General features: G+C 36.8%; 1 protein-coding gene across 1 annotated transcript in view; it reads left to right on the top strand.

The window, feature by feature from the left end:
- Positions 1-3401: 3401 nt before the first annotated feature.
- LOC127618742 (receptor tyrosine-protein kinase erbB-3-like) overlaps positions 3402-22916 on the top strand; it is a 33236-nt gene continuing 13721 nt past the window's right edge. The window contains exons 1-11 of the mRNA XM_052091363.1: positions 3402-4020; positions 12275-12426; positions 13305-13485; positions 14303-14428; positions 15121-15183; positions 16380-16498; positions 16638-16779; positions 17558-17671; positions 18039-18156; positions 22015-22088; positions 22247-22337. Of these exons, the coding sequence (XP_051947323.1) occupies positions 3942-4020; positions 12275-12426; positions 13305-13485; positions 14303-14428; positions 15121-15183; positions 16380-16498; positions 16638-16779; positions 17558-17671; positions 18039-18156; positions 22015-22088; positions 22247-22337 (1259 nt within the window). The 5' untranslated portion in view covers positions 3402-3941. The remainder of the gene's footprint in view (positions 4021-12274; positions 12427-13304; positions 13486-14302; positions 14429-15120; positions 15184-16379; positions 16499-16637; positions 16780-17557; positions 17672-18038; positions 18157-22014; positions 22089-22246; positions 22338-22916) is intronic.

The following is a 22916-nucleotide window of genomic DNA, read 5'->3' as shown; positions in this document are numbered from 1 at the left end:
GATGACATTTCACCCCACGCTTCCTGTAGCACTCGCCATAGATGTGACTGTCCTGTCGGGCACTTCTCACGCACCTTACAGTCTAGCTGATCCCACAAAAGCTCAGTGGAGTTAAGATCCATAACACTTCATTTTCCAATGATCTGTTGTCCAATGTCTGTTGTTTCGTTGTCCACTCTAACATTTTCTTTTTGTTTTTCTGTTTAAAAGTGGCTTTTTCTTTGCAATTCTTTGTTTTTTACATCAGTAATGTCCCGACTATACTTTGTGATCAGCTGAATGCCACTTTGGTGAATTAAATTACCAATTTCCTTCTGAAACAGCAAAATCTGTACATTATTCCAAACTTTTGTCTGCCATTGTATATAACTGCCATTTATTGGGAGAACATCCAGAAGTAGGTTACCTTTCAGAGAGAAGTGTATTTTTTCTGAAGATTTGTATGTGATTCTGCTGTACCAAGATATCAATGCCCTGCCTTTAAAAATAAGCAACTAACTGTCATGGAGATATGTTTTACTCGTGTACATGAGAGTTAAACCTCTTATTTCAAAAGAATCCCAAAAGGGACGAGTTTAAATACAAAGCAGTTGCTGGACAGCAAGGCACTTCAGACAACTTTGGCCTGCTTTAAACATCTAACTAGACTCTCTGCCTTGGTATCATCCATAAACAAGTAATGTCTATATTCAAAAAGAATTACTGTGCGTGCTCTTTAATGTTTCTTAAGTTAATAAGAAAGTTATGAAGTTAGGTGTGAATCGGGTAACCTGCTATATGGTTGGATAAAGAGTGCTCTGAATTGTTTAACAATGTAGTGTGGCAGATAGACAGGAAGGAATGCATTGTGTTTGTATGGGGAACAAGGAAGGAGTTAGGGGGCAAACAGATTTGTTTTGTGAAGGTTTTTAATTATGATGATGCTTGATTTTGTGGATGTTTAAAAAAAGAAGTCAACATGGCCACTGTGTACAGAGGGTTGTGATCATTCCGTTTCCAGTATTTTGTGTCCTTTTTTAAATGCAAAACCTACATCCTCACAGTAACCAATGGTACATTAGTGGTGAGTAAAAGGCTGTTGTGTCTAAAAAAAAAAAAAAAAAAGCTAAACTAAAACATTACCCATTTGATCTGTACAAATGGAAAATGTATAGATAACCCTCTGCTGGAAGTGTTACCAAAATGTAATCTAAAAGAAAGCATTATTTTTGTATTTTACAAGGGTTGTAAAAATGTAAAATTGTGTACTGATCAGTGTTGAGAAAGTTGTGGTTATTTGATAAGACAGGTCATAATAAAAAGAAGTCAACATGGCCACCATAATATGTTTCTTGAGTTCCTCTGGCCTCCAACTTTACCCTAAACTTTTGGCCTGAGATTACAAGAAGATTTTCAAAGTTTAGATCTTTCATTCGATACAAGTGATTGGGAAAGTTATAAGCCAAAGAAATCATTGCTGCAGTATGGGGGTCGATTGGGTGAAGTTGCATGGTAAAACCAGGGGGACCCCAGAATTACTTGACTAAGCACCAATACTGAAAGTTTATTTAAATAAAAAAAATATCTAGAGGAGTAAACTTATTGCTGGTGATTTAGCCACTGTAAAATTTAACTAATTCAACTGTTGATTCTATTTATGTTTTGTAACTAATCAAAAATAAACATTAAACATCAATGTCACATTTTTCTTTTCTTTTTTTTTTTTCTTATGTGGCGCTCTAATGCATTTTACCCTCACAGATCCATAGAGCCACAGATCCATGCTCGTCCATAGACACTCAGTCGAATTGTTCATGCACCACTTCTGTTGTTTCATAGAATATATCAGCCTCTAGTGGACTAGTAGCTCAATCTAGTTGTCATTAGAAAGCTGAGGTCTTCCCCTTTGTGGTGATGTATATAACATTTTATCATCAACTGTTGATAACATTTCCTATGATTTGTTTAGCATGCTTTTCGTGCTGGACTGCATATTTGGATGTCTAAGATATAGGCTAACATTGGATTATACACACAAGCAATCTCACAGACAAGTAAAAAATGACAAATTTATTTGAAAACTGCTATTTGGTGTTTACAGCAGCAGTGATTGTGCATAAACGAGACGTTTGTATTTTTTGTTAACTCAAATCATATTTCACTTTGTGATTCTTTTCAAATTATTTTGAACCGTGGAATTAGGGCAACAAATTATATTGTACAGTCGCATTTCTGAGAATGAAAGTTTTCATCTGATATACGAGTTGTCTATTTCCATGCTATTTTAAAGACATTTGTATATGAATATTTCTACCACATGAACTCTAGGTGGCGCTGATTTGCTACTCGGATGTTTTCAAGCCTTGTTTTGTTATTTTATGTAACATAAATGCAGAAATTAGCTTTGAAAATCTACCACATATGCCTGATTTATGTATTCGGATACTTTTTCACGACATAGCGCCCCCTTTTGGACCCGCCGTTGGGAACTAATCATTTTAAAGGGTTACTTTAACTTTAAAGCAATAAAAAAAGCTTTAAATACAAAAAAAATAAAATCTGAAACAAAAAAATATAGTGCCTATCTAGTACACATTCTGTGACTTCATCAACTTTTTCACCTCATGAGTTTGCATCCCTATATAAAATTATTTTGAAATCATTTATTTTTTTGTTCATTTATGTTATTTGATGTGTGGAAGACAATCAACCAGAACATATAAAAGAGACCTTCATCACGCTTAAGAAATGTCTGCAATAACACTACCTGTAATGTTCCGTGATACCACTAGAGGTCCCACAATAGTCAACCCACTTAAGTTGAACACTTTTGGCACTGTTAACAAGGGAGGCTTTTCTTTTAATCATAGTATTACAAAGAAACTGGGGTTTATATTTTTGATCCCAGTCTTTAAACAATGGTAATAGCCATCAATGCATGCAGCAACTACAAGAAGCAAATATCCAGCTACAGTTTCAGTTAGAAACATATTAGCCAGGACAAAAACAGACGTTCCCATTACTACAAAGATCATCTGAATTCCTCTGTCAGATTAGAGAGACCGAGCGTGCCATCGGAGCTCAGCATTACAGAACTGCTGTTTTCGTCAATGTCTTTGCCTCCTCTTAAATGTGAATGTTTGCAACTGTACAGTGGACAGACTGTTGAGATCAGACATGTTCTGCTGCGGGTTCAGAAGTCACCAAACCCCTTGACAATGCGTCTATTGTGATAGCTCGGTCAATATGCATAAATGGGGGAATTAAGTAGTTGAATAGCAAGAGTACAATCATTCTCTTCACTGTGAACAAGGAAGCCATGCAAGACCCCCTGCAAACGACGGACGTCCCTCTAATAAAACTGCAGGGCTCTGTTTGACTGGCTGTGTTTTAGACAACCTGTTGCATTATTATTACCTCTTAATCCTTCAATAATTACCATAACTATATGTGCTAAAAGAAAGCTATTTATCGGGGCATGCGAACATAATTTAGTGAGTCACCGACTGTTGCACCCTTCTGAGGGTGGAGAAGCGCAGCGTTCAGTAATTGGTAAACAGCCAGCGCACTTTCGGGCCAATCCAAATCTGCACATCATAAATGTACACTCAGGGAGTGGTGACAAACCTGCGTCATACTTTCATCTTATTTTCCTTCTTACTCTCCAATCTAATCTCAGCCTCGTAAATATTATATGATGATTCGCGCACCGGCACGCGGATAACTTGACTGGGATTATTCTCAAAGGAGTGGAGCCAAAAGAAACAACTAGAGGAATTATATGGATATATTTCGTTTGGCATTTTTTGTTTGCAGATACTTCATCTGAAACCTTTTCGACTGGATTGTTATCTATACATTGTCCGTTCTCCACTAAGGGAGGACTTTGTATCGGGACTTTAAGCAGCTCGCGGTATGTGCTCTCGTGTCACCTCGAGACGATCCTTCACTCGCGAGTCAACATGAGACAGTGGGTGCTCGCACTCAGCGCGCTCATATTTCTCAGTCTACCTCAGCCAGCCACTTTACAAACACAAGAAGGTATAAAAGTGTTTTAGTTCCTTTTTTATGTTAAATTAGATATATTGCTGTTTAACATATTACTGATATGAGACCTGCTGTAAAACCAGCTTAACCAGCATGCAATTAATATGCTGGTCTAGGCTGGTTTGGTCCTGGTCTAGCTGGTGGACTCGCATAGTCATGCTTTTCAGCAGCAAAACCTTTGCTGGTTATCTTTCTGATGAAGCTGGTTATGCTAGTTTCAAAGCCTGGTGGAGACACCAGCACACCAGCATTCAATGATGGACGACCAGCTCCCAAAACAAAACATAAGCTGGTGACCAGCAATACTGGTCTATTCAGCAGGCTTCTCCTTTTTTTTTTTTTTTTTTTTTGCCTGTTTAGGTTTAACAGTTCTTCTGCTCCTGAATTGGTTAATAGATGGGACACACTACTTTTTGGACCTTTTTTTTTTTTTCAACCTCAAGATTTTATTAGGTTAAAATGCACATACTGTACTGTACAAACGTTTTAGGCACCTGGGGAATCAATTAACGTCATACAAAGTCAAGTAAACAAAACAAAAAGCTAAATCAATATTTGGTGTGACCACCTAAGCCTTCAAAACAGCAGCAGTTCTCCTAGGTACACCTGGACACCTACGTTTTTCTTGGTTGTTGGCAGATAGGATGTTCCAAGCTTCTTAGAGAATTTGCCACAGTTCTTCTATCTGTTTTGGCTGTCTCAATTGCTTGAGTCTCTTCTTGTAATCCCAGACTGACTCAATATTCAGTGGGGGCTTTGTGGGGTCCATGCCATTTGTTGCAGGGCTCCCTGTTCTTCTGTTCTAATCTTTTCTATTTGCAAAAGGAATGCTTGGGAGTCTAAAATGCATATTTAATTTTGACACACTTAAACTGAAAATATAAATAACCATCATAAGACAAATGTTTTAGTGAAGCATCTTATGTGCTTTTGCACAGTACTGTATATGTATAAATTATTTTGGTAACACTTTGCCATAAGTTTCCATTTGTTTACAATATTTAATAACATAAGTTAAAGGAATGTTCCTGGTTCAACACAAGTTAAGCTCAATCAACAGCATTTGTTGATTACCACAAAACATTTTTTTTTACTTTTTCTTTAAAATAAGCTGGGTTACAGTGAGGCACTTATGGTGGAAGTGAATGGAGCCAGTCCGTATGTGTTAAAATACTGTTTCAAAAGTATAGCCTCAAGACATAAACAATATGCATCTTAACATGATTGTAATGTGATCAAATTGCTTACTGACCTTTTCTGAGTAAAGTTCTATCGTTTTACAACCTTGTTGCCATGACGTCGTATTGCCGTGAACCCTGATTTAAACAACTTTACAGCACAAATAATGCATGAGTTTTAACAGAAGAATTAATTTAAGTGCTTTTATGAAATTACAAGCTTCACATTTCTGACTTTAAACCCTCCAAAATCAAAAAACATCCAGTGAGCGGCAGTTCTACGAACGGAAAGCCTTGTTGATGAGAGAGGACAGGTCTGGACAGAGAATGACAAGACTTGTTGGATATGAAAGGCTATGGTAACTCAGATAACCACTCTGTACAATTGTAGTGAGCAGAATAGACCTTTTTAGTAAAAGATTGCAGGGTAAACTTCGACAGTGGTGAATGGGAGTAAATGGGAGACCACAGGAAATATTATTTGCACTTACCCATTTGCTCCAAGGGCAAAAAAATTTAATCCACTATTACATTTGAATAACAAACAAAAACAAAAGTAAGCAGTGGATTAAGACTGTCAGATGGGAGAAATGCCAAATATACTGTCAATCTCTCAGCAGCTGTAATAGAAACCCCCTCGCAGCTGTGATAATATTATTATTTTTTAACTAATCCCAGGGTAATATAACACAAAGCATAATGTTATAAACTTACACTAATTATTTAAAAAAATTATCATATAAAACATTTAGCTAAATTTACACTGCTAAATAAGGCAGAAACACTTCATCACAGTCTGTGAAAAAGGTCTATAGCATCTCAGAAAGCACAACACATCGAACCTTGAGGCAGATGTGCTACAACAGCAGAAGAACATGTTGTGCAATTTATTAGGACCACAGTGTTCCTACTAAAGTGCTCAGTTAGTGTATATTGATAATTGTTTGTTCATGATACCTAATGCATTAACTAATGTTGACGACTGTAACCTTATTGTAAAGTGTTACCAATGTTTTTAAAAGTACGAATGTTCCATGCAGTAACACAATTAATATAGAGTCCTTAAACTGCATGTATAATTGTTATTCAATAATTAGAATATGTTGTTAAATATTATTTAAGATGAAGAGGCACTACTTGAGATGTCAACTACCCACTTAGGCTTTCTAGATATGATACACAATTGACACTGACCACAACTGACCCTAAATCAGAACTTAATTTGTCTTTTGACATATGAATGGCAGAAGGACTTATTTGAAAACTGGGGGGTCTATGAAATGTAAATATGATGTCCCTAAAAATGGAATGCTGTGCCCGTGCATGGGGGTTTCTATGAGCAAATCTCAGCAGACAACAAATTAGGTAAATATCACCTTTGTTTTGTTATACAGAACCTAATTGTTTCTTTAAATTACCTTCAAATTCAACCTGTGCCACTGTGGTGAGATATGTTGAGTTGTTGAGATGTATTTACTCTCTATAAATGATTAAACCACCCTCTCCTTAAAGAGCTTTAGGGCACAAATAGCTATTTTTCCCCTAAATAGCTCTTTTCCCACAGAACATTAGCTCTAGGCACTATGGTGGATGTGAATGGCCAACCCTAATCACTTTGATATAACTTATTTTGCCGCCAGTCAAACTACATCACTAAGCTGTACCTGAGCTGTTCAAGAACAAGGTGGGAGACTATATTGCCCTATCATAAACCACTCTTTAAACACTCACTTTACAGTCACAGCTACAAAGTTCAGCCTTTTTTGAACATACAAGGGGTTTGATAGGAAGGAAAGGACTAAGTTAATATTGTGAGAACAAGATATCACCATTGACCTAATAAAAACCTCTCCTGTTGGCGTGATATTAAACAGTAACAGTTCTGAATCAGGATTCAGGGTATGGAATGCAACGCTTCATTGAGCAGATCTCCAAGAAAAGCAAAAAGACAGAAACTATGTGTACTTTCATCTAATGGCCTCTAGTTCGGAGCAGTCTGTACTTGTATACTACATGTGAATAGGCGTGGATTTTGTGTGCTTTGGAAGTTGTTGTTTTGTTTCGCTCTGTATCTCACTGCGGCTCTTATTTCAGTATGACACTAAAAATAGTTTAGTTCTTTCTCCTTGTGTCAACTTATACTGCTGTATGGGAGCCTATATCTTTTCTTTTCTTTCATGGATTCTTTCACTCTTTTGCTCACTCTCTTTTTGTCTCACTATTCTGTCTGTCATACCTGCCCCGTCCCCATCCTGATTCTGAGCTGTTAATGCTCTTTGAACTATAGTCATTGTCCACTGCTGGATTTGTTCTATTGTATGTTCCTTACAGGATTCTACTTCCTGGCTTTTGGTACTGTTGACTCAAGATTACCTGTGTGAATGAACAGGACTGTGAATGGACTGAAATCCATAAATTATAAGTGTCCGGGCATCATGTATGAGTGTGTGAATGAATCTGCATATGCAATCTAGTTAGTAACTTAAGCAACAGCAAATATGTACAAGCCATGTGGCTGTGTACACGTACACCTTTACATGTGCCTGTCTGCATAGCCTGTTGAATAAGGGTGTTTGAATCCATATCACTGAAATACCATTCATTAGTGTGGTAAGGCTCTTGGACACAGAGCACATTGAAACTCGACTGATAAAGGCTTTTGGACACTTAAAGAAATAGTTCACCCAAAAATTATATTTCTCTCATCATTTACTCGCCCCCATGCCATCTCAAACTGGTATGACATTCTTTCTTCTGTGGAACACAAACAAAGATATTTTGAAGGATGTATGTGTTTTTATATTTAAATCCTCCAATGGTTTAATCCATGTCTTCTGAAGGAATTTGATTGTTTGGGTAAGAAACAGATCACAATATTAGTTCTTATTCACTTTAAATCCTGCCCTATCAGAACACAGTGCAGACTTCAAGATAGCTTCAAGTCCTAGATCCTGGGATCGTTATACATCAGAAAGACATTTCTTTTTCATTTTCTATTGTCTATCATTACCCTTTTAGTGACCACAGTACATATTAAAAGTATCCCAACCCGCAACTGTATAATTTTAACTTTAATTTTGCATATGCCTTTTCAAAATAGCCTGAGTGGGCATGAAAACCGCAAACCTGGCAACACTGTTTGTGCACAGCACTTCGCGTCAAACGCATACAAATGTGTGAAAGAGCTACTCTCATGAACGCACCAAAGAGACTGTTGATGTCAAGATTTACAATGAATAAGGACTTAAAATTTGGTCTGTTTCTCACCCAAAACTGATCATATCACTTCAGAAGGCATGGATTAAACCTCTCAAGTCTCATGGATTACTTTTACGCTGCCTTTATTTCCTGTTAGAGCTTGAAAGTTTTGGACCCCTTTTAATTACATTGTATGGACAAAAACACATCATGCATTTATTAAAATATCATTTCTTTGTAAATTTTTGTTCTGCAGAATGAAGAAAAAGTTTGAGACGGCATGAGGGTGAGTAAATGATCTCACCCTCATGCCGTCTCAAACTTTTTCTTTTTAGAGTATTATCATTATTTAGTGGCCTATCACTATTTAAGTGACCTATCACTTGTGTCACACCTTTAAAATGTATGAATTTCAAATCTGAATTGTCACATTTCTAGACAGTGGCATCCACAAACAACTTATTCTATTACTTTTAACCAACTTGTGTCAAGGTGATTTTTAGTTGATGTATAATGTCAGTTTCTCCTAGCAGAGTAACCGCTGGTGTTTTTCATCCTATTAACTATGGACATGTTCCAGTAAGGCTTGATAACCAGGAAGTTGGTAATAAACTTCTTAATGTGAAATGTTTCACTCAAAAAGTGTGTTTGTGCTATGTTTCTGCAGAAGTAAATCCCACTTAGTTTGATATATAAAATGCTTTATTTTGCCAGTGCAAATAAAGAATGCCCCTTTTGGGGCCACTGTATATCCCAGAAACTAGAAATTAAAAGGCCATGTTTATAGATGCCACATCAAGTGCATTCATTTTGCATACTGTCTAAGTGACAATAATTTGCATATAGTGCATTTGTGTAACAGCAACTCATATGACAACAGTTCTTTGTTTATGTATTCTGTGTGTTTATGTAGTCCCCTCCAGCCTCATTACTATATGTTTCAGAATGGCATGTGAGAAAGTGCATTTACTGTAGTTGTAAAGTCTCTCAGTGGTGTGGTTGTATACACAGCAGTAGTGGATCTATTTATGATGCAGATAGAATGGACCAGTGTTGTGGGCAACTATAACAGTATTCACTCATATATGTTCTCCTTATATCTTCCTGCCCCCCACCCCCCTCCTGACTCCTCCTTCTCTTCATAGAGTACTACGCTCACATTCATCCTATTGTTTGGTTGTATGATCTCAGCCCTGCGCGCGCGCACACACACACAGTCACTGTCAATCTCAGATACACATTAACAGAGCCACACATTTATAGCTAAGTGACAATACTGCGCTTTGTTCATGAATAATGCTCCTCTAGATCTCATAGCCAGATACTGCCTTAGGCCGTAGACATGCAGCTGAACATTACACTCTGCCAGTCCCTGGAATATACCATTCAACCCCTACCAAAATACGCCCACTTCGACAGAATTGCACACTGGGTTCTCTTGAATCTCAGACAGTTGCCAGCTCGCCACATTTACAGTAATGCTTTTGTTTTTTGTGAGCATTTAATTAAACCTTTTAAAATGCAATGACGGATGTGTTTATAGGTAAATGTGAATTTAAGTTCTATTTTTATGTTCACTTGCAAGAACTTGCTGAGCCACTTTCTTTGCTAGGTAACTTTCAAATCCACCTGTATAAAAGTAATCCCACCTAAAAAATAAAAGTAAAAAAAAAAAAACAACGTTATAGCTTAAATAGCATTTTACTAAATAATTAATGAACATTTGTGCCTCCATAACCAGTGTATTACTGTAAACACGTGACATTTTTACAAACTTCTTTTAACCTTCTGAGCCCCGAGCGTGACTGCTGTGTGCATTGCCCATTTCCCTTTTTGATTTGTAACTAGTAGCAACTAATAAACAATTTTTTTCTAGAGCAAAAAATGTATGGCCACATATGTAGACAATGGGACTAAGTTATGAAATTTTAAATAATACCAAGCAGAAGAAAGTTATATATATATATGGTTATTCATGTTTTTGAGACGTTACAGTCATTACATCAGAAATAAGCATAATTAATACTGATTTAAAGTAATGGCCAGCATCCTCCAATCACTGCAATCATGTTAAAATAAAATGATACATTATAAATCCTGAATCTATGTACTGATTACCATTGTCCCATGTCTGCCAAACATAGTGAGTGGTCCAAACATCATCTGCAGCCTGAAACTGAACTTTTGGTCTGATTTAAGGGTGAATGCATATAACTGCATAGAGAGCTTTAAGATGCTTCCTTGCTCCCTGTTTAGTGAAAGACTTTATTTTCCTTTATATCTTATTTTCATTATAACTCCATGTAAAGCCTCTGAAAGCACAATTTTTGATTCTCAATGTGAAAATGCAAATGTATTCAAAATAGCTAACGTGTTTTTTAAACTTTTGAGGGAATAATGTCCCAAAATCCACGTATGTGGACATTTATCAGTGTGCTGACGTGCGAGAAATTAATTTAAAGCGTTTTGCATTGTGCATTTTTTAAAGCGGCATATCAAACGAAACTAGAGATGATACTCTTTACATCCAAACAGGTTTCAATGAAAAAACGTAAAGAGGTTTCTTACCTGAGGCACTTTTGTTGGCTTTGTGCCCGTAGAAGAGCTTCAAGGTAATCTACGGCATGCTGTTGTGACACGTGACACGTGACACGTGAGGGTTAGTTTAACCCTTAAATGACAGTCTAGAGTCTTGTGAACAGTATTTATTTGGTTCAAATAAATGTAAAATATGCCTTGCGTTTAGCGAAGCCAAAATACAATGTCCACGCATGTGGACGCGGGATCATACAAGGTTAAATTTCATTTATGTCCATTATCAAAGGAAAAACTCAATGTAGTAATCCAAAATGTACTTTATATTCTGTATAGTGCTGCAACTCTGCAATTCACCCAGTAGCTCTGTTCATCCTTATCACACACATAATATGTGAAACAGGTGATAATCTTTAGATATTTTTTTAATTTATGTTATTTTTAGGGAATTGTACCAAAAAGTACCTAGCCTGGAGTAAGAGCCACAAAATCCCTCTTAACATCTAAGATCAAGTATAGTAATTAATGTGCAAAAACTACAAAAACTGAGTAGTTCAAAAAGAGAGATAGGAGGACTTGTGTATGTCAGTTGTCACGTCACTTTAAGAATTAAGTGACATGACAATGAAATGTGATGACATGCATCCTCAGGCCAGTATTCCTGGATTCCATCTCTGTGTGAAGCTGTTTCCCACAATTTTGCTCGTCTCTTTATAAGTCTGGTTGGGGACTTTTGGTTCTCTTGTACTACAAGCTGACCTGTTGTATCTTGGCAACCTCTGACCTTGCCCTCATTATGTTAATGACCTTGTGTTGTGGCTACAGCATGAAGTCTTTGTGTGAGCTATGATTGGAAGCCTTGTGTGGAGGTGGCCATTTCAAAAGGGCTATATTTGTGTACAGAGGCCTGTGACTGTTCTTTTGCCTTTTAAAAAGAGAAAAAATATATTTTTTTTCTCATGTAATAATCCTACATACAAAAATATGCTCAATTGTGAATGTGTTTTTTTTATATATTTTTAATTAATGTCAATGGGTTAAACTTAATGTCAGATTTGTGTTTTATTTGTTTTTTTTTTACTAATTACTCATTTGTTTACAGTAATACATTTACAATGGAAGCCATGCAGGCTACTATCACCCTCACCCTGTTTTGAACATATAACCATAACACTTCATTAACTGTAATGTATAACCTTTATGCTTCCATTGTTAAATGTTTTTTTTTTCATAATTTTGTACAAACTGAGGTAGTGTCATAAATAGGTGGATTAAATGATCCACAAACGAATTTCTTAGCAAGATAAGATCTCTGAAATCATGTTCTCTGTCCCCAGTTTGCACTGGCACCAAGAATGCACTGAGCTCCACAGGCACTCCTGCACAACACTACAACAACCTGAAGGAGCGCTACGCTGGATGTGAGATCGTCATGGGCAACCTTGAGATCACACAGATGGAGAATAACCTCGATTTCTCCTTTCTTGGAGTAAGAAAATGATTATGTGATTCAACTTTACAAGCTAGTCATGACTTAAGTTGGATCATTTTTAAATGTTAAAAGGAAAGTTCACCTGAAAATGAAAACTGGGTAATGACCCTTGTTTTGGTAAAAAAAAATAAAAAATTATTACAATTAAAGTGATCATATCTTATATATGTTATAATTGTTAGCCACAGTCACCATTCATTTCTATTGTGTGGATAAAAGATGGACTGAAATTAAATGGTGACTGAGGTTGCCATTCTAACTAACATCTCTATTTTATGCGCCACAAAAAAAGAAAGTCACACAGGTTGGGGGCCTGGGTAGCTCAGCGAGTAAAGATGCTGACTATCACCCCTGGAGTCGCGAGTTCGAATCCAGGGCATGCTGAGTGACTCCAGCTAGGTCTCCTAAGCAACTGAATTGGCCCGGTTGCTAGGGTGGGTAGAGTCACATGGGGTAAACTCTTCGTGATTGCTATAAAGTGGTTCTCGCTCTCAATGGGGCACATGGTGAGTTGTGTGTGGATGCTGTGGAGAATAGTGTGAAGCCTCCACACTTGCTATGTCTCAGCTGTAACACGCTTAACAAGGCATGTGATAAGATGTGTTGTTTGACCGTCTCAGACGTGGAGGCAACTGAGATTTGTCCTCCGCCACCCAGATTGAGGCGAGTCACTACGCCACCACGAGGACTTAGAGCACATTGAGAATTGGGCATTTCAAATTGGGGAGGGAAAAAAAGAAAGTCACACAGGTTTGAAACAAATTGATGGTGACTAAATGTAGACAGAATTTACATTTTTGGGTGAACTTTATATACATTCCCGCTATGCTGGACCATTACTGCAACATGATGTTCATTTGCTGCTTCTCTTCCAGAGTATCAGAGAGGTCACAGGCTACATCCTCATAGCTATGAACCAGTTCAGCAGGCTGCCTCTTGACCAGCTCAGAGTGATTCGCGGAAGCAGTCTTTATGAGAAGGAATGGGCCCTTTCAGTCTTCCATAACTTTGAGGGTCACTATGGTCTAGAGGATCTGGGCCTCAACAATCTCACAGGTGAGACAATGTTGTACAAAATGAAGTAAGTGAAATACATTAAAAGCGCAAAAGAACAAAGCAAAATGACAAATTTTGCATTACTGCATAGATGGAAAATACCGCATTAAGACAAATATGCCCTGTCACAGAAAGGAATGCTTTAAGGAAATACATATAAGAGTCATTTTTACTGTCTCTTAATGTGTTTCAAGATTGAATCATTTGACTCAAAGACAGCTGTCAGAATTTGACAATAGTGCTTGTACAATAGACAAATGTGTAGGAGTGTTTAGGAATCTGGTACATTTGCATAGCCAAGAACTGACATACCCATGTCACTCATTTAAGCACAATTCTATACAGACTGACATTCAAAAGAATTTTAGCCTGGGAGAAGAGTGTCTGTGTGTTTTGTAGATCACATCATTCAAACTGCATATTTTATACTGTTTGGCTTGTTCAGACTCATCTGGGACATTGGCAGAGGTGCATTGAGAGGACACATGAATCATTATCTTACTGTTTTTAAGCACCGTGTGTGTCGACCCTCCCAAACATTTCCAAGAATCACATGTAACCCCTCTTTGCTTCTCCCTTGACGGGAATTGAGACTTAAAAGGAAATGCTCAATACAGTCCCACTAGTTTTTACATTTGTTTAGCATTTTTACAAATGTTTTTGTAGTATCACACAATATTTTACCTTTGGCTTAAATACTAGACAATTAGTTTGAGATAAAGCATGGTGTTTGCTTTCCTTCCTACTGGATGTGTCCACTACACTGCTCTTCCAGATGAAGTAAAATTAACCAGAGTTTTATTTGTTGATCCTGCAGAGATCTTGGAGGGGGGGGTACAGATCGTCCAGAACAAGAACCTGAGTTATGCTCCCTGGGTCAACTGGCGGGACATTGTCAGAGACAGTAATGCTCGCATCGAGATCCAAAACAACGGACAAAAAGGTTTGTGCAGTTATGCCCTGATTAGATTGTCTAATTGCGAGTCTATGTTTAAAATAATTATGCATCCAAAAATTTACATTCTGTCATTATTTACAGTACTCATTTCATTCCTACCCCTGTTTCTGTGGAACACAAATTTTTTTTTTAAAGAAACTTAATGTTTAACGAGCACCAATGACGTTTGTAAGTGGCTTTTTTTTTTTCTATCTCTAGTGAACTGTCGTTATATGGAAATGATGCTTGTGAAAATGTATTAAAACATATTTTTCCAGAGAAAAATAAATGCATTCAGCTTTGGAATGGCGTGAGAGTTAGTAAATAATGACAGAATTAAATTTTTGGGTAAAAAAGTAAGTGCGTAGTGGCTAAAGCACAGGGCTGTTAATCAGAAGGTTGCTGGTTCTAACCCCACGGCCACCACATTGTGTCCTTGAGCAAGGCACTTAACTCCAGGTTGTTCCGGGTGGATTGTCCCTGTAATAATTGCAATGTAAGTCGCTTTGGATAAAAGCCTCTGCCAAATGCATTAATGTAAATGTAACTATGATTTTAATTACTGTAAGTGTAGAGCATGTGTTTGTGCCATTAAATTGTGTTTTGATATTAATTCCATTCTTCTTTGTATTTCACTTTCATTTATGCAGTTACTTGTACAATTATTCAAATATTTCATCTTGCGGTGTTTTTCACAGGTTTCTGTTATTCTGCATGTGAAGGATTCTGCTGGGGTCCAAGCAAAAATCAATGCCAGAAATGTAAGTAACTGAGATTTATTTTAGTGCTGTCATGTATCCATAAAAAGTATGTTAACACTTTTATTGCATTACTTCTTAAAGGGATAGTTCACCCAAAAATGAAAATTCTCTGATCATTTACTCACCCATCATGTCATCTCAGATGTGTATGACTTTCTTTCTTCTGAAGAACCTTTAGGATTTTTAGATCCTATCATTGCAAGTGAATAGTGGCCTGAAATCTGTAGGTCCACAATGCAGACAAAAGCAGTATAAAAGTATTCCTTAAGACTCCAGAGGTTGCTTTCAAAAGTGATATGATAAGTGTGGGTGAGAAACAGACCAATATTTAAGTCCTTTTTTATTATATATATATATCTCCACTTTCACTTTCACATCTGAAAGTCACATGAGGTGCCTGTTTATTTTCGCTTTTACATATGAAAGTAAAAGTGATGGTGGAGATTTATAGTAAAAAAGGACTTAATATTTATCTGTTTCTTACCCACACCAATTATATCGCTTTTAAAGATATGGATTTAACCACTGTAGTCTTATTAATTACTTTTATGCTGCTTTTATCTGCTTTTTGGACCTTCAGATTTATAGCCACCATTCACTTACATTGAAGGGACCAACAGGACTGAAATATTCTTCTTAAAATCTTAATTTATGTTCAGCAGAAGAAATAAACTCATACACAGGATGGCATGAGGGTGAGTGAATGATGAGAGAATTTCCATTTTTTGGAGAAATATCCATTTAACTATCCTATAATCATACACAGCAATTCATGCAATTTAAAAACACTAAGGAGCCCAAACAACAATATCAAATGTTGGACACACTTTATATTAGGTGGCCTTAGCTACTATGTACTAACATTAAATACATACAAGACTATGTATTTACTGTGTAACTACATGTAGTTTTGCAAAATTCCCACATTTGCTGCTACTGAGGTTGAGGTGCGTTTGGATTAGGGTTAGGGTTAGCATTAGGGGTTAGAGTTAGGTTTTGGGGCAAGGGTTGGGTTTGGGGTAAATTAACAGTGTAACTAAAAATATAATTAATGCAAGTACTTTAAATGTAGTTACAAAGCAACAACATGCACATAATAAATAGATTGTACAAATGGTTAAGTACATAGTAGTTAAGGGCACCCGATATAAAGTGGGTCCCAAAATTGTATCTGTCTGTGTATGTGTGTTTCTCAGTGACAAAAACAGTGTGTGCACCCCAGTGCCATGGCCACTGTTTTGGGACAAATCCCAATGAGTGCTGCCACACAGAGTGTGCTGGAGGCTGCATTGGACCAAGAGACACTGACTGCTTTGTGAGTGCTACCACTATTACCATTATGCTTTTACTATTTCCATTACTCAGGAACTACCACATCTGTTCAGAGGCAAACCCAATAAAAACAAAATAAACCATTATAAAAAACGTTTCTAAAACTCTCTCCTTTGACACAGGCCTGTCGGCATGTCAATCACTCAGGTGCATGCGTCCCTCACTGCCCTTGGCCTCTTGTGTATAACCAACAGACCTACCAGCTGGAACCCAATTCTGAAGCCATGTATCAGTTTGGGTCCATCTGTGTACCCAAATGTCCGGGTGAGTTACAAGCCTCTACACCTATGCAGTTTACCGAAAACAGGAAAGCACGTGCCAGAAAATAATGTCACATGCTTTGTTGTAATGGACAGACGTTTTTAAATACACTGCATAACAAATAAAATTCATTGCATATGATAATTGTAAGTAAAATAATTTTATTTTAAATGGATAGGGCAAATAAAGTGGCAGAAGTAGCTTTACGCCACTTCAAAAATAGAAACGGAGTCTGTCAACAGAAAGTGCACTGTAACATGCCACAACAGATGCTTCCTGTATAGGCAGCTTAATTCATACAACTGGGTGTGATTTACAGGTACTTTTTTGTTAAAAGGGTGTTACACAGGTAGATGGTTTAAACCCTGGTGGGACTGATGCATAAGCTAGTAAATTATTGTATTTGAACTGTGACTGAACTCCGAGAGAGTTCAATGAAAGCTTTGGATGATATACCTCATTGAGAGTGCATCAGCACTGCACTGACGTATCCATGGAAGACCACAAAGAGCAATGTAAACATGACACAAGCTAAGCAAATGCCAGATTTCAATGAGCTACATTACAGTCCACAGTGTTTTACTTTTAGATTAAATGTGTGGCTCCACAGGCTTCTCACACAATACTCACCAAGCACCAAATGCTTGTAAAAAATGCCTTTGGAGGATAAAAAATTAAAAATCTGTAAAGGCTTGCCTCTGTGTTTTTGTGAGTGAAAGACTACAGCATGTACTGTAGAACAGATTAATTAGTGAACATTTCCTCTATTTTCTCTCTGTAGCACACTTTGTTGTAGATGGCAGTGCATGTGTGAGCAGCTGCCCTCCTAGTAAAATGGAAAAAGAGAAAAATGGCATTAAGCAGTGTGAGCCTTGCATTGGCCTGTGTCCCAAAGGTAAAGTGCCCGTCTAATCATAACATACAAGCAGTATGTGATTTATACAGCTAAAGAAATCCACTCAATGGGCCTGTCTGTGTTTCTGTATAAATCATTTATAAATCCTTTCGTATGTAAATCTTCAAATTATATTGGAAGGGACAATTTACATAAGACTTGTTTTACATATAATTTACACAGAAATTCATTTTGCTCATGTTTCATGAATAGGGCACAATGTGCCTATGAGTCTTGAATTAAGAAAATGAATCATTTCACACCAGAAGGGTCTGTTGGGACTAATTGTTGTAAAACTTGGCAGAGTGTTTCTGATAGTACGTAGCTACTCATACCCCCACCCCCTTCTCTCTCTTTCTCTCTATAGTATGTGAGGGCACTGGTGCCAATCACAGACAGACTGTGGACTCCAGTAACATAGACAGCTTTATCAACTGTACCAAGATACAAGGAAGTCTACATTTTCTAATCTTAGGTATCAAAGGGTAAGACACACACATAAATACATATTGGGGTTATAAACACATAATCTCATGAACATTTCCTGAAACATCAGTTTTATATTTCACCCAAACTTCTAACAGAAAGAATAAGAAATTATATTTTGCATAAAGAACGTTAAGCCTATTTTGGGGACCATTTGTTTTCTTTTTACATTGTGACACTAAGTTCATGACAATTAAACAAGTTCCCCCCTCCAACAGAGTTGTTTGGCACAGTTTTTTAAATATATCTAGTGGAACAAATGTTAAGATATCCCAAGAAGGTGTAAATGAAAGCTTAAGTTTTTAGGTAAAAAACAAACTCATTTAAATATTGACTTTTATTTAATAAATGTTCAAACTCATGTTATGCATTTGTGCCAACCACCCCATATTGAGGTTGGTTGGCACAGGTTGTGGGGTTGGTTTGCACAGTGTTAAAACACTGTAGTTTTAAGAGAGAAGCAACACAAGAATAACAAACAACAGTTTATTTTAAACCAGGACAACAGAACAACACATGTTTGAATTCTTTTATTAATATGAGTTATGATTATGTCATTAATATGATTTTAGTAATATGATTCTGATTGATATATACAGATTTACAGTTTGAAGTTAATATGAAATATTTTAACTGTATAAAGTTGTATAAATATAAAGTATAAATCTTTACTTAAATAGACTTGTTTTATATTAATATAAAACATTTTATATTCACATAAATGAAAGGAACTAATTTTATCATTGGCTTGGCTTGAACTGTGTATGTGTAATAGGCCTAATAATAATCATAATAATAAGTATTAATATTATTAATATATTTAATTATTTCATGCTATATATTTGTGTATTTAGAGGTATTAAGTTGGTAAATAGTGTGTATGAAGGTTATGAATTATTAAATAATCTGAACTGCATTAGTCTATAAGCTCTCACAAACCTGAAGAATATTGTGTCATAATCAGTCTGTCCTATATTCCAATCCAAACCTTTGCCCTGTAATGTCATCTAAGGCTTTAATTACACCTCCACACATGATTCACTGACTCACCTTTCTCATTAAGACAACACCAAACACAGTTATTTTACTGTCTTCCACAGCATTTCACGTGTTATGTATTTAGAAATAAACGTGCAGACTGGTCTTTGCAGTATTCAATTCAATTCAATTCAATTTTATTTGTATAGCGCCTTTCACAACACACATCGTTTCAAAGCAGCTTCACAGAACATCAGCATTAACAGACGACAAAAACTGCAACGTCCATAAAGTCGATTAATCATCATTGTGTAATTTAGACAAAATTTGATTTTAATGGTTTAAAAATAATTAAATGATAATTATATTAACTCTTTCCCTTCCAAACACGGAATTTTCCGGGTTTTATGAAAAAAGCTTCCCGCCAAACACGGAATTTTCCTGGTATCCGTGTTTTAGGTGGAATACGGTAAGAAAGACCCGCACGCATGTTTTGAAAGAGTACGCAACTCTTTGATCAAAGAAACAGACTGCGATCGTCTTAAACGTAAAGTGGAGTTTTGAGAATGTAGCTCAAAATGTAGATAGAAATGCCTTTTTCTCAGCTTTTTGTCCGAAATGTTGTTTTTGACAAAGCCTACCTTTAATGCCTTAATGGCATTAAAAATAACAAATGAAGATAAAATAAAATCGTTTTTTATTTGCCTAAAAGCAGAGGCTCAGATCTTTATTTTGATATATAGCATCTTCATATATTCATGGAATTAAATATTCTGCGGGCCATTAAAGTTTTGCGTAAATCGTCAAAAACCCTGGCGGTGGCTGGCAACTTTTTTTTTTTTTAAAACGCTGGCAGGGAAAGAGTTAATAACCCCAGTGAGTAAGCCGTAGGCGACTGTGGCAAGGAACACAAAACTCCATAAGATGTAGATTAATGGAGAAAAATAACCTTGGGAGAAACCAGACTCACTGTGGGGGCCAGTTCCCCTCTGGCTAACATTATGAATGTAATGTAAATATTAATTATTTATAGGTAAAATCATGTTTTAAAATTATTAAACTAAGTGTTAAGGTGTCAGTGAGTAAAAATCGATTGTGTTTGAACTGTAAGATTAATGACCAAAGTCTTTGAAGTCCATCTAGATTAATTGTAGAGGTTCACATAGATGCAAGTGTCCCTGTCAATTGGCCGACGAAGGCTTTTGTGGGCAATAGTTAGTCTATGCATTCCATTTCACGATCGTAGTCCATCAATCGACCGCATTTAGTCATCATCATTCAGCGACATGTAGCAGTGGAGTCCAACATGAAGCAGGAATGGTGCTGGATCCAGCCGGTTCTGGTGACCTCAGGATAGGAGTCCCGAGGTTGAGACAGGGAAACAAATAAAAAGATGTAAGCGTAGATGCCATTCAATTTATTGCAGAGTTTGAGATCATGCTCAATGTTTCTAGTTCCGGCAGACTCAACTAAAGCAGCCTAAGTGTGGGATAAATTAGGTGTATGCCTGGCTAAATAGATGAGTCTTTAGTCTAGACTTAAACTGAGAGAGTGTGTCTGCATCTCGAACAGTGTTTGGGAGATTATTCCATAGTTTAGGAGCCAAATATGAAAAGGATCTTCCTCCTTTTGTGGATTTTGATATTCTAGGAACTATTAATAGGCCAGAATTTTGCGATCTTAATGAACGTGTTGGAATATAGCGTGTTAGAAGATCACTTAAGTACTGCGGAGCTAGACCATTCAAAGCTTTGTACGTAGATAACAGAATTTTAAAATCAATACGAAATTTAACAGGTAGCCAATGTAGCGATGATAAAATGGGGCTAATATGATCATATTTCTTGGTTCTCGTCAGCACTCTGGCTGCTGCATTTTGAACCAATTGAAGTTTATTTATTGATCTTGCTGGACATCCTCCCAGTAATGCATTACAATAATCTAGTCTTGAGGTCATGAACGGATGAATTAGTTTTTCGGCATCAGCAACCGAGAGCATTTGCCTTAATTTAGCAATATTTCTTAGGTGGAAGAATGCTGTTCTACAAACATTTGTAATTTGATTTTCAAAGGACAGATTTGTATCAAATATAACACCTAAGTTCTTTGCTGTTGAAGATGATGTAACGGTACATCCATCTAGAGTCAAATTATATTTTAGTGGCTTATTTTTAGAGCTTTTTGGTCCAATAATTAGAACCTCTGTTTTGTCAGAATTGAGTAGAAGGAAATTTCTGGCCATCCAATCTTTTATTTCATTGATACACTCTGTTAGTTTTGATAATTGTGAAATCTCATCAGGTTTTGAAGAAATATAAAGTTGTGTATCGTCAGCATAGCAGTGGAAACTTATTCCACAATTCCTGATAATATCTCCCAGGGGAAGCATATACATGGAGAAAAGCAGAGGCCCTAAAACTGATCCCTGTGGCACTCCATATTTTACTTTTGTTTGGTTTGACAATTCCTCATTTACATAGACAAAGTGGTAACGGTCTGCTAAATATGACCTAAACCATGCTAATGCCACTCCACAAATTCCAACATAATTCTCCAGCCTATTCAAGAGAATGTCGTGATCTATCGTGTCGAATGCAGCACTAAGATCTAAAAGCACTAGTAGAGAAATGCTGCCGCGATCAGATGATAAGAGCAAGTCATTTGTAACTCTGATAAGTGCAGTCTCTGTACTGTGATGAGGCCTAAATCCAGATTGAAATTCTTCATATATACTATTTTTCTGTAGAAATGAACATATTTGGGAGGATACTACCCTTTCTAGTATTTTTGACAGTACTGCCATATGAGCTCCCACAGAGTACAGCAGTCCATCATTTTGATTGTTTATGCTAATTCCTGAACTATATTCTATTCTGCAGAGATGTCTATCATAACATACCACCCCTGGAGCCTGAAAAACTCAAGGTGTTTAACACTGTCAGAGAAATTACTGGTATGCTACTTTATTTGTCTTACAAATGTTATTCTGTCATTGAGTTTTTGTTGCTGTAGTTTTTACTTCACTCAGTGTCGAGTCGTTATTCAACAGTGTGTGTGTGTGTGTGTGTGTGTGTGTGTGTGTGTGTGTGTGTGCGTGCGTGTGATTTGTAGGAATTTTGGATATTCAGTCTTGGCCCAATGAGCTCAGCGATCTGTCTGTTTTCTCCAGTCTCACAACCATTCAGGGAAGATCTCTGCACAAGTAAGACAGCGTGTGTGAGAGCATGTGTTGATGTGTGTGTAACACACATCAGTTACTATTTTGTATGTCATATGCCACTGCCAGTCACATCCCTGTTGATCATTTAAAGGGCTAGTTCACCTGAAAATGGAAATTCACTCATCATTTACTCACTCCCAGATGTGTATGACTTTCTTTCTTCTGCAGAACACAAATTAAGATTTTTAGAAGAATATTTCAGCTCTGTAGGTCCTTAAAATGCAATTGAATGGTGGCCAGACATTTGAAGCTCCCAAAAACACATAAAGGCAGCATAAAAGTGATCCGTACGACTTCAGTGGTTAAATCTATTTCTTCAGAAGTGATATGATAGGTGTGGTTAGAAAATCTTTTTTTTTTAACTCTAAATCTCCACTTTCACCCCATGTGACTTTCAGATGTAAAAGTGGAGATTTTCAGTAAAAAATTACATAAATATGGATCTGTTTCTAACCCACACCTATCATATCCCTTCTTGAGACATGGATTAAACCAATGGAGTTTTATGGATTACTTTTGTGGTGCCTTTATGTGATTTTTGGCCACAATTCACTTGCATTT

The sequence above is a fragment of the Xyrauchen texanus genome, chromosome 25 (genome assembly GCF_025860055.1).
Source record: "Xyrauchen texanus isolate HMW12.3.18 chromosome 25, RBS_HiC_50CHRs, whole genome shotgun sequence".
NCBI lineage: Eukaryota > Metazoa > Chordata > Actinopteri > Cypriniformes > Catostomidae > Xyrauchen > Xyrauchen texanus.
The sequence above is the reverse complement of the archived record's forward strand: the minus strand, read 5'-3'. Positions and strand labels throughout refer to the sequence as shown.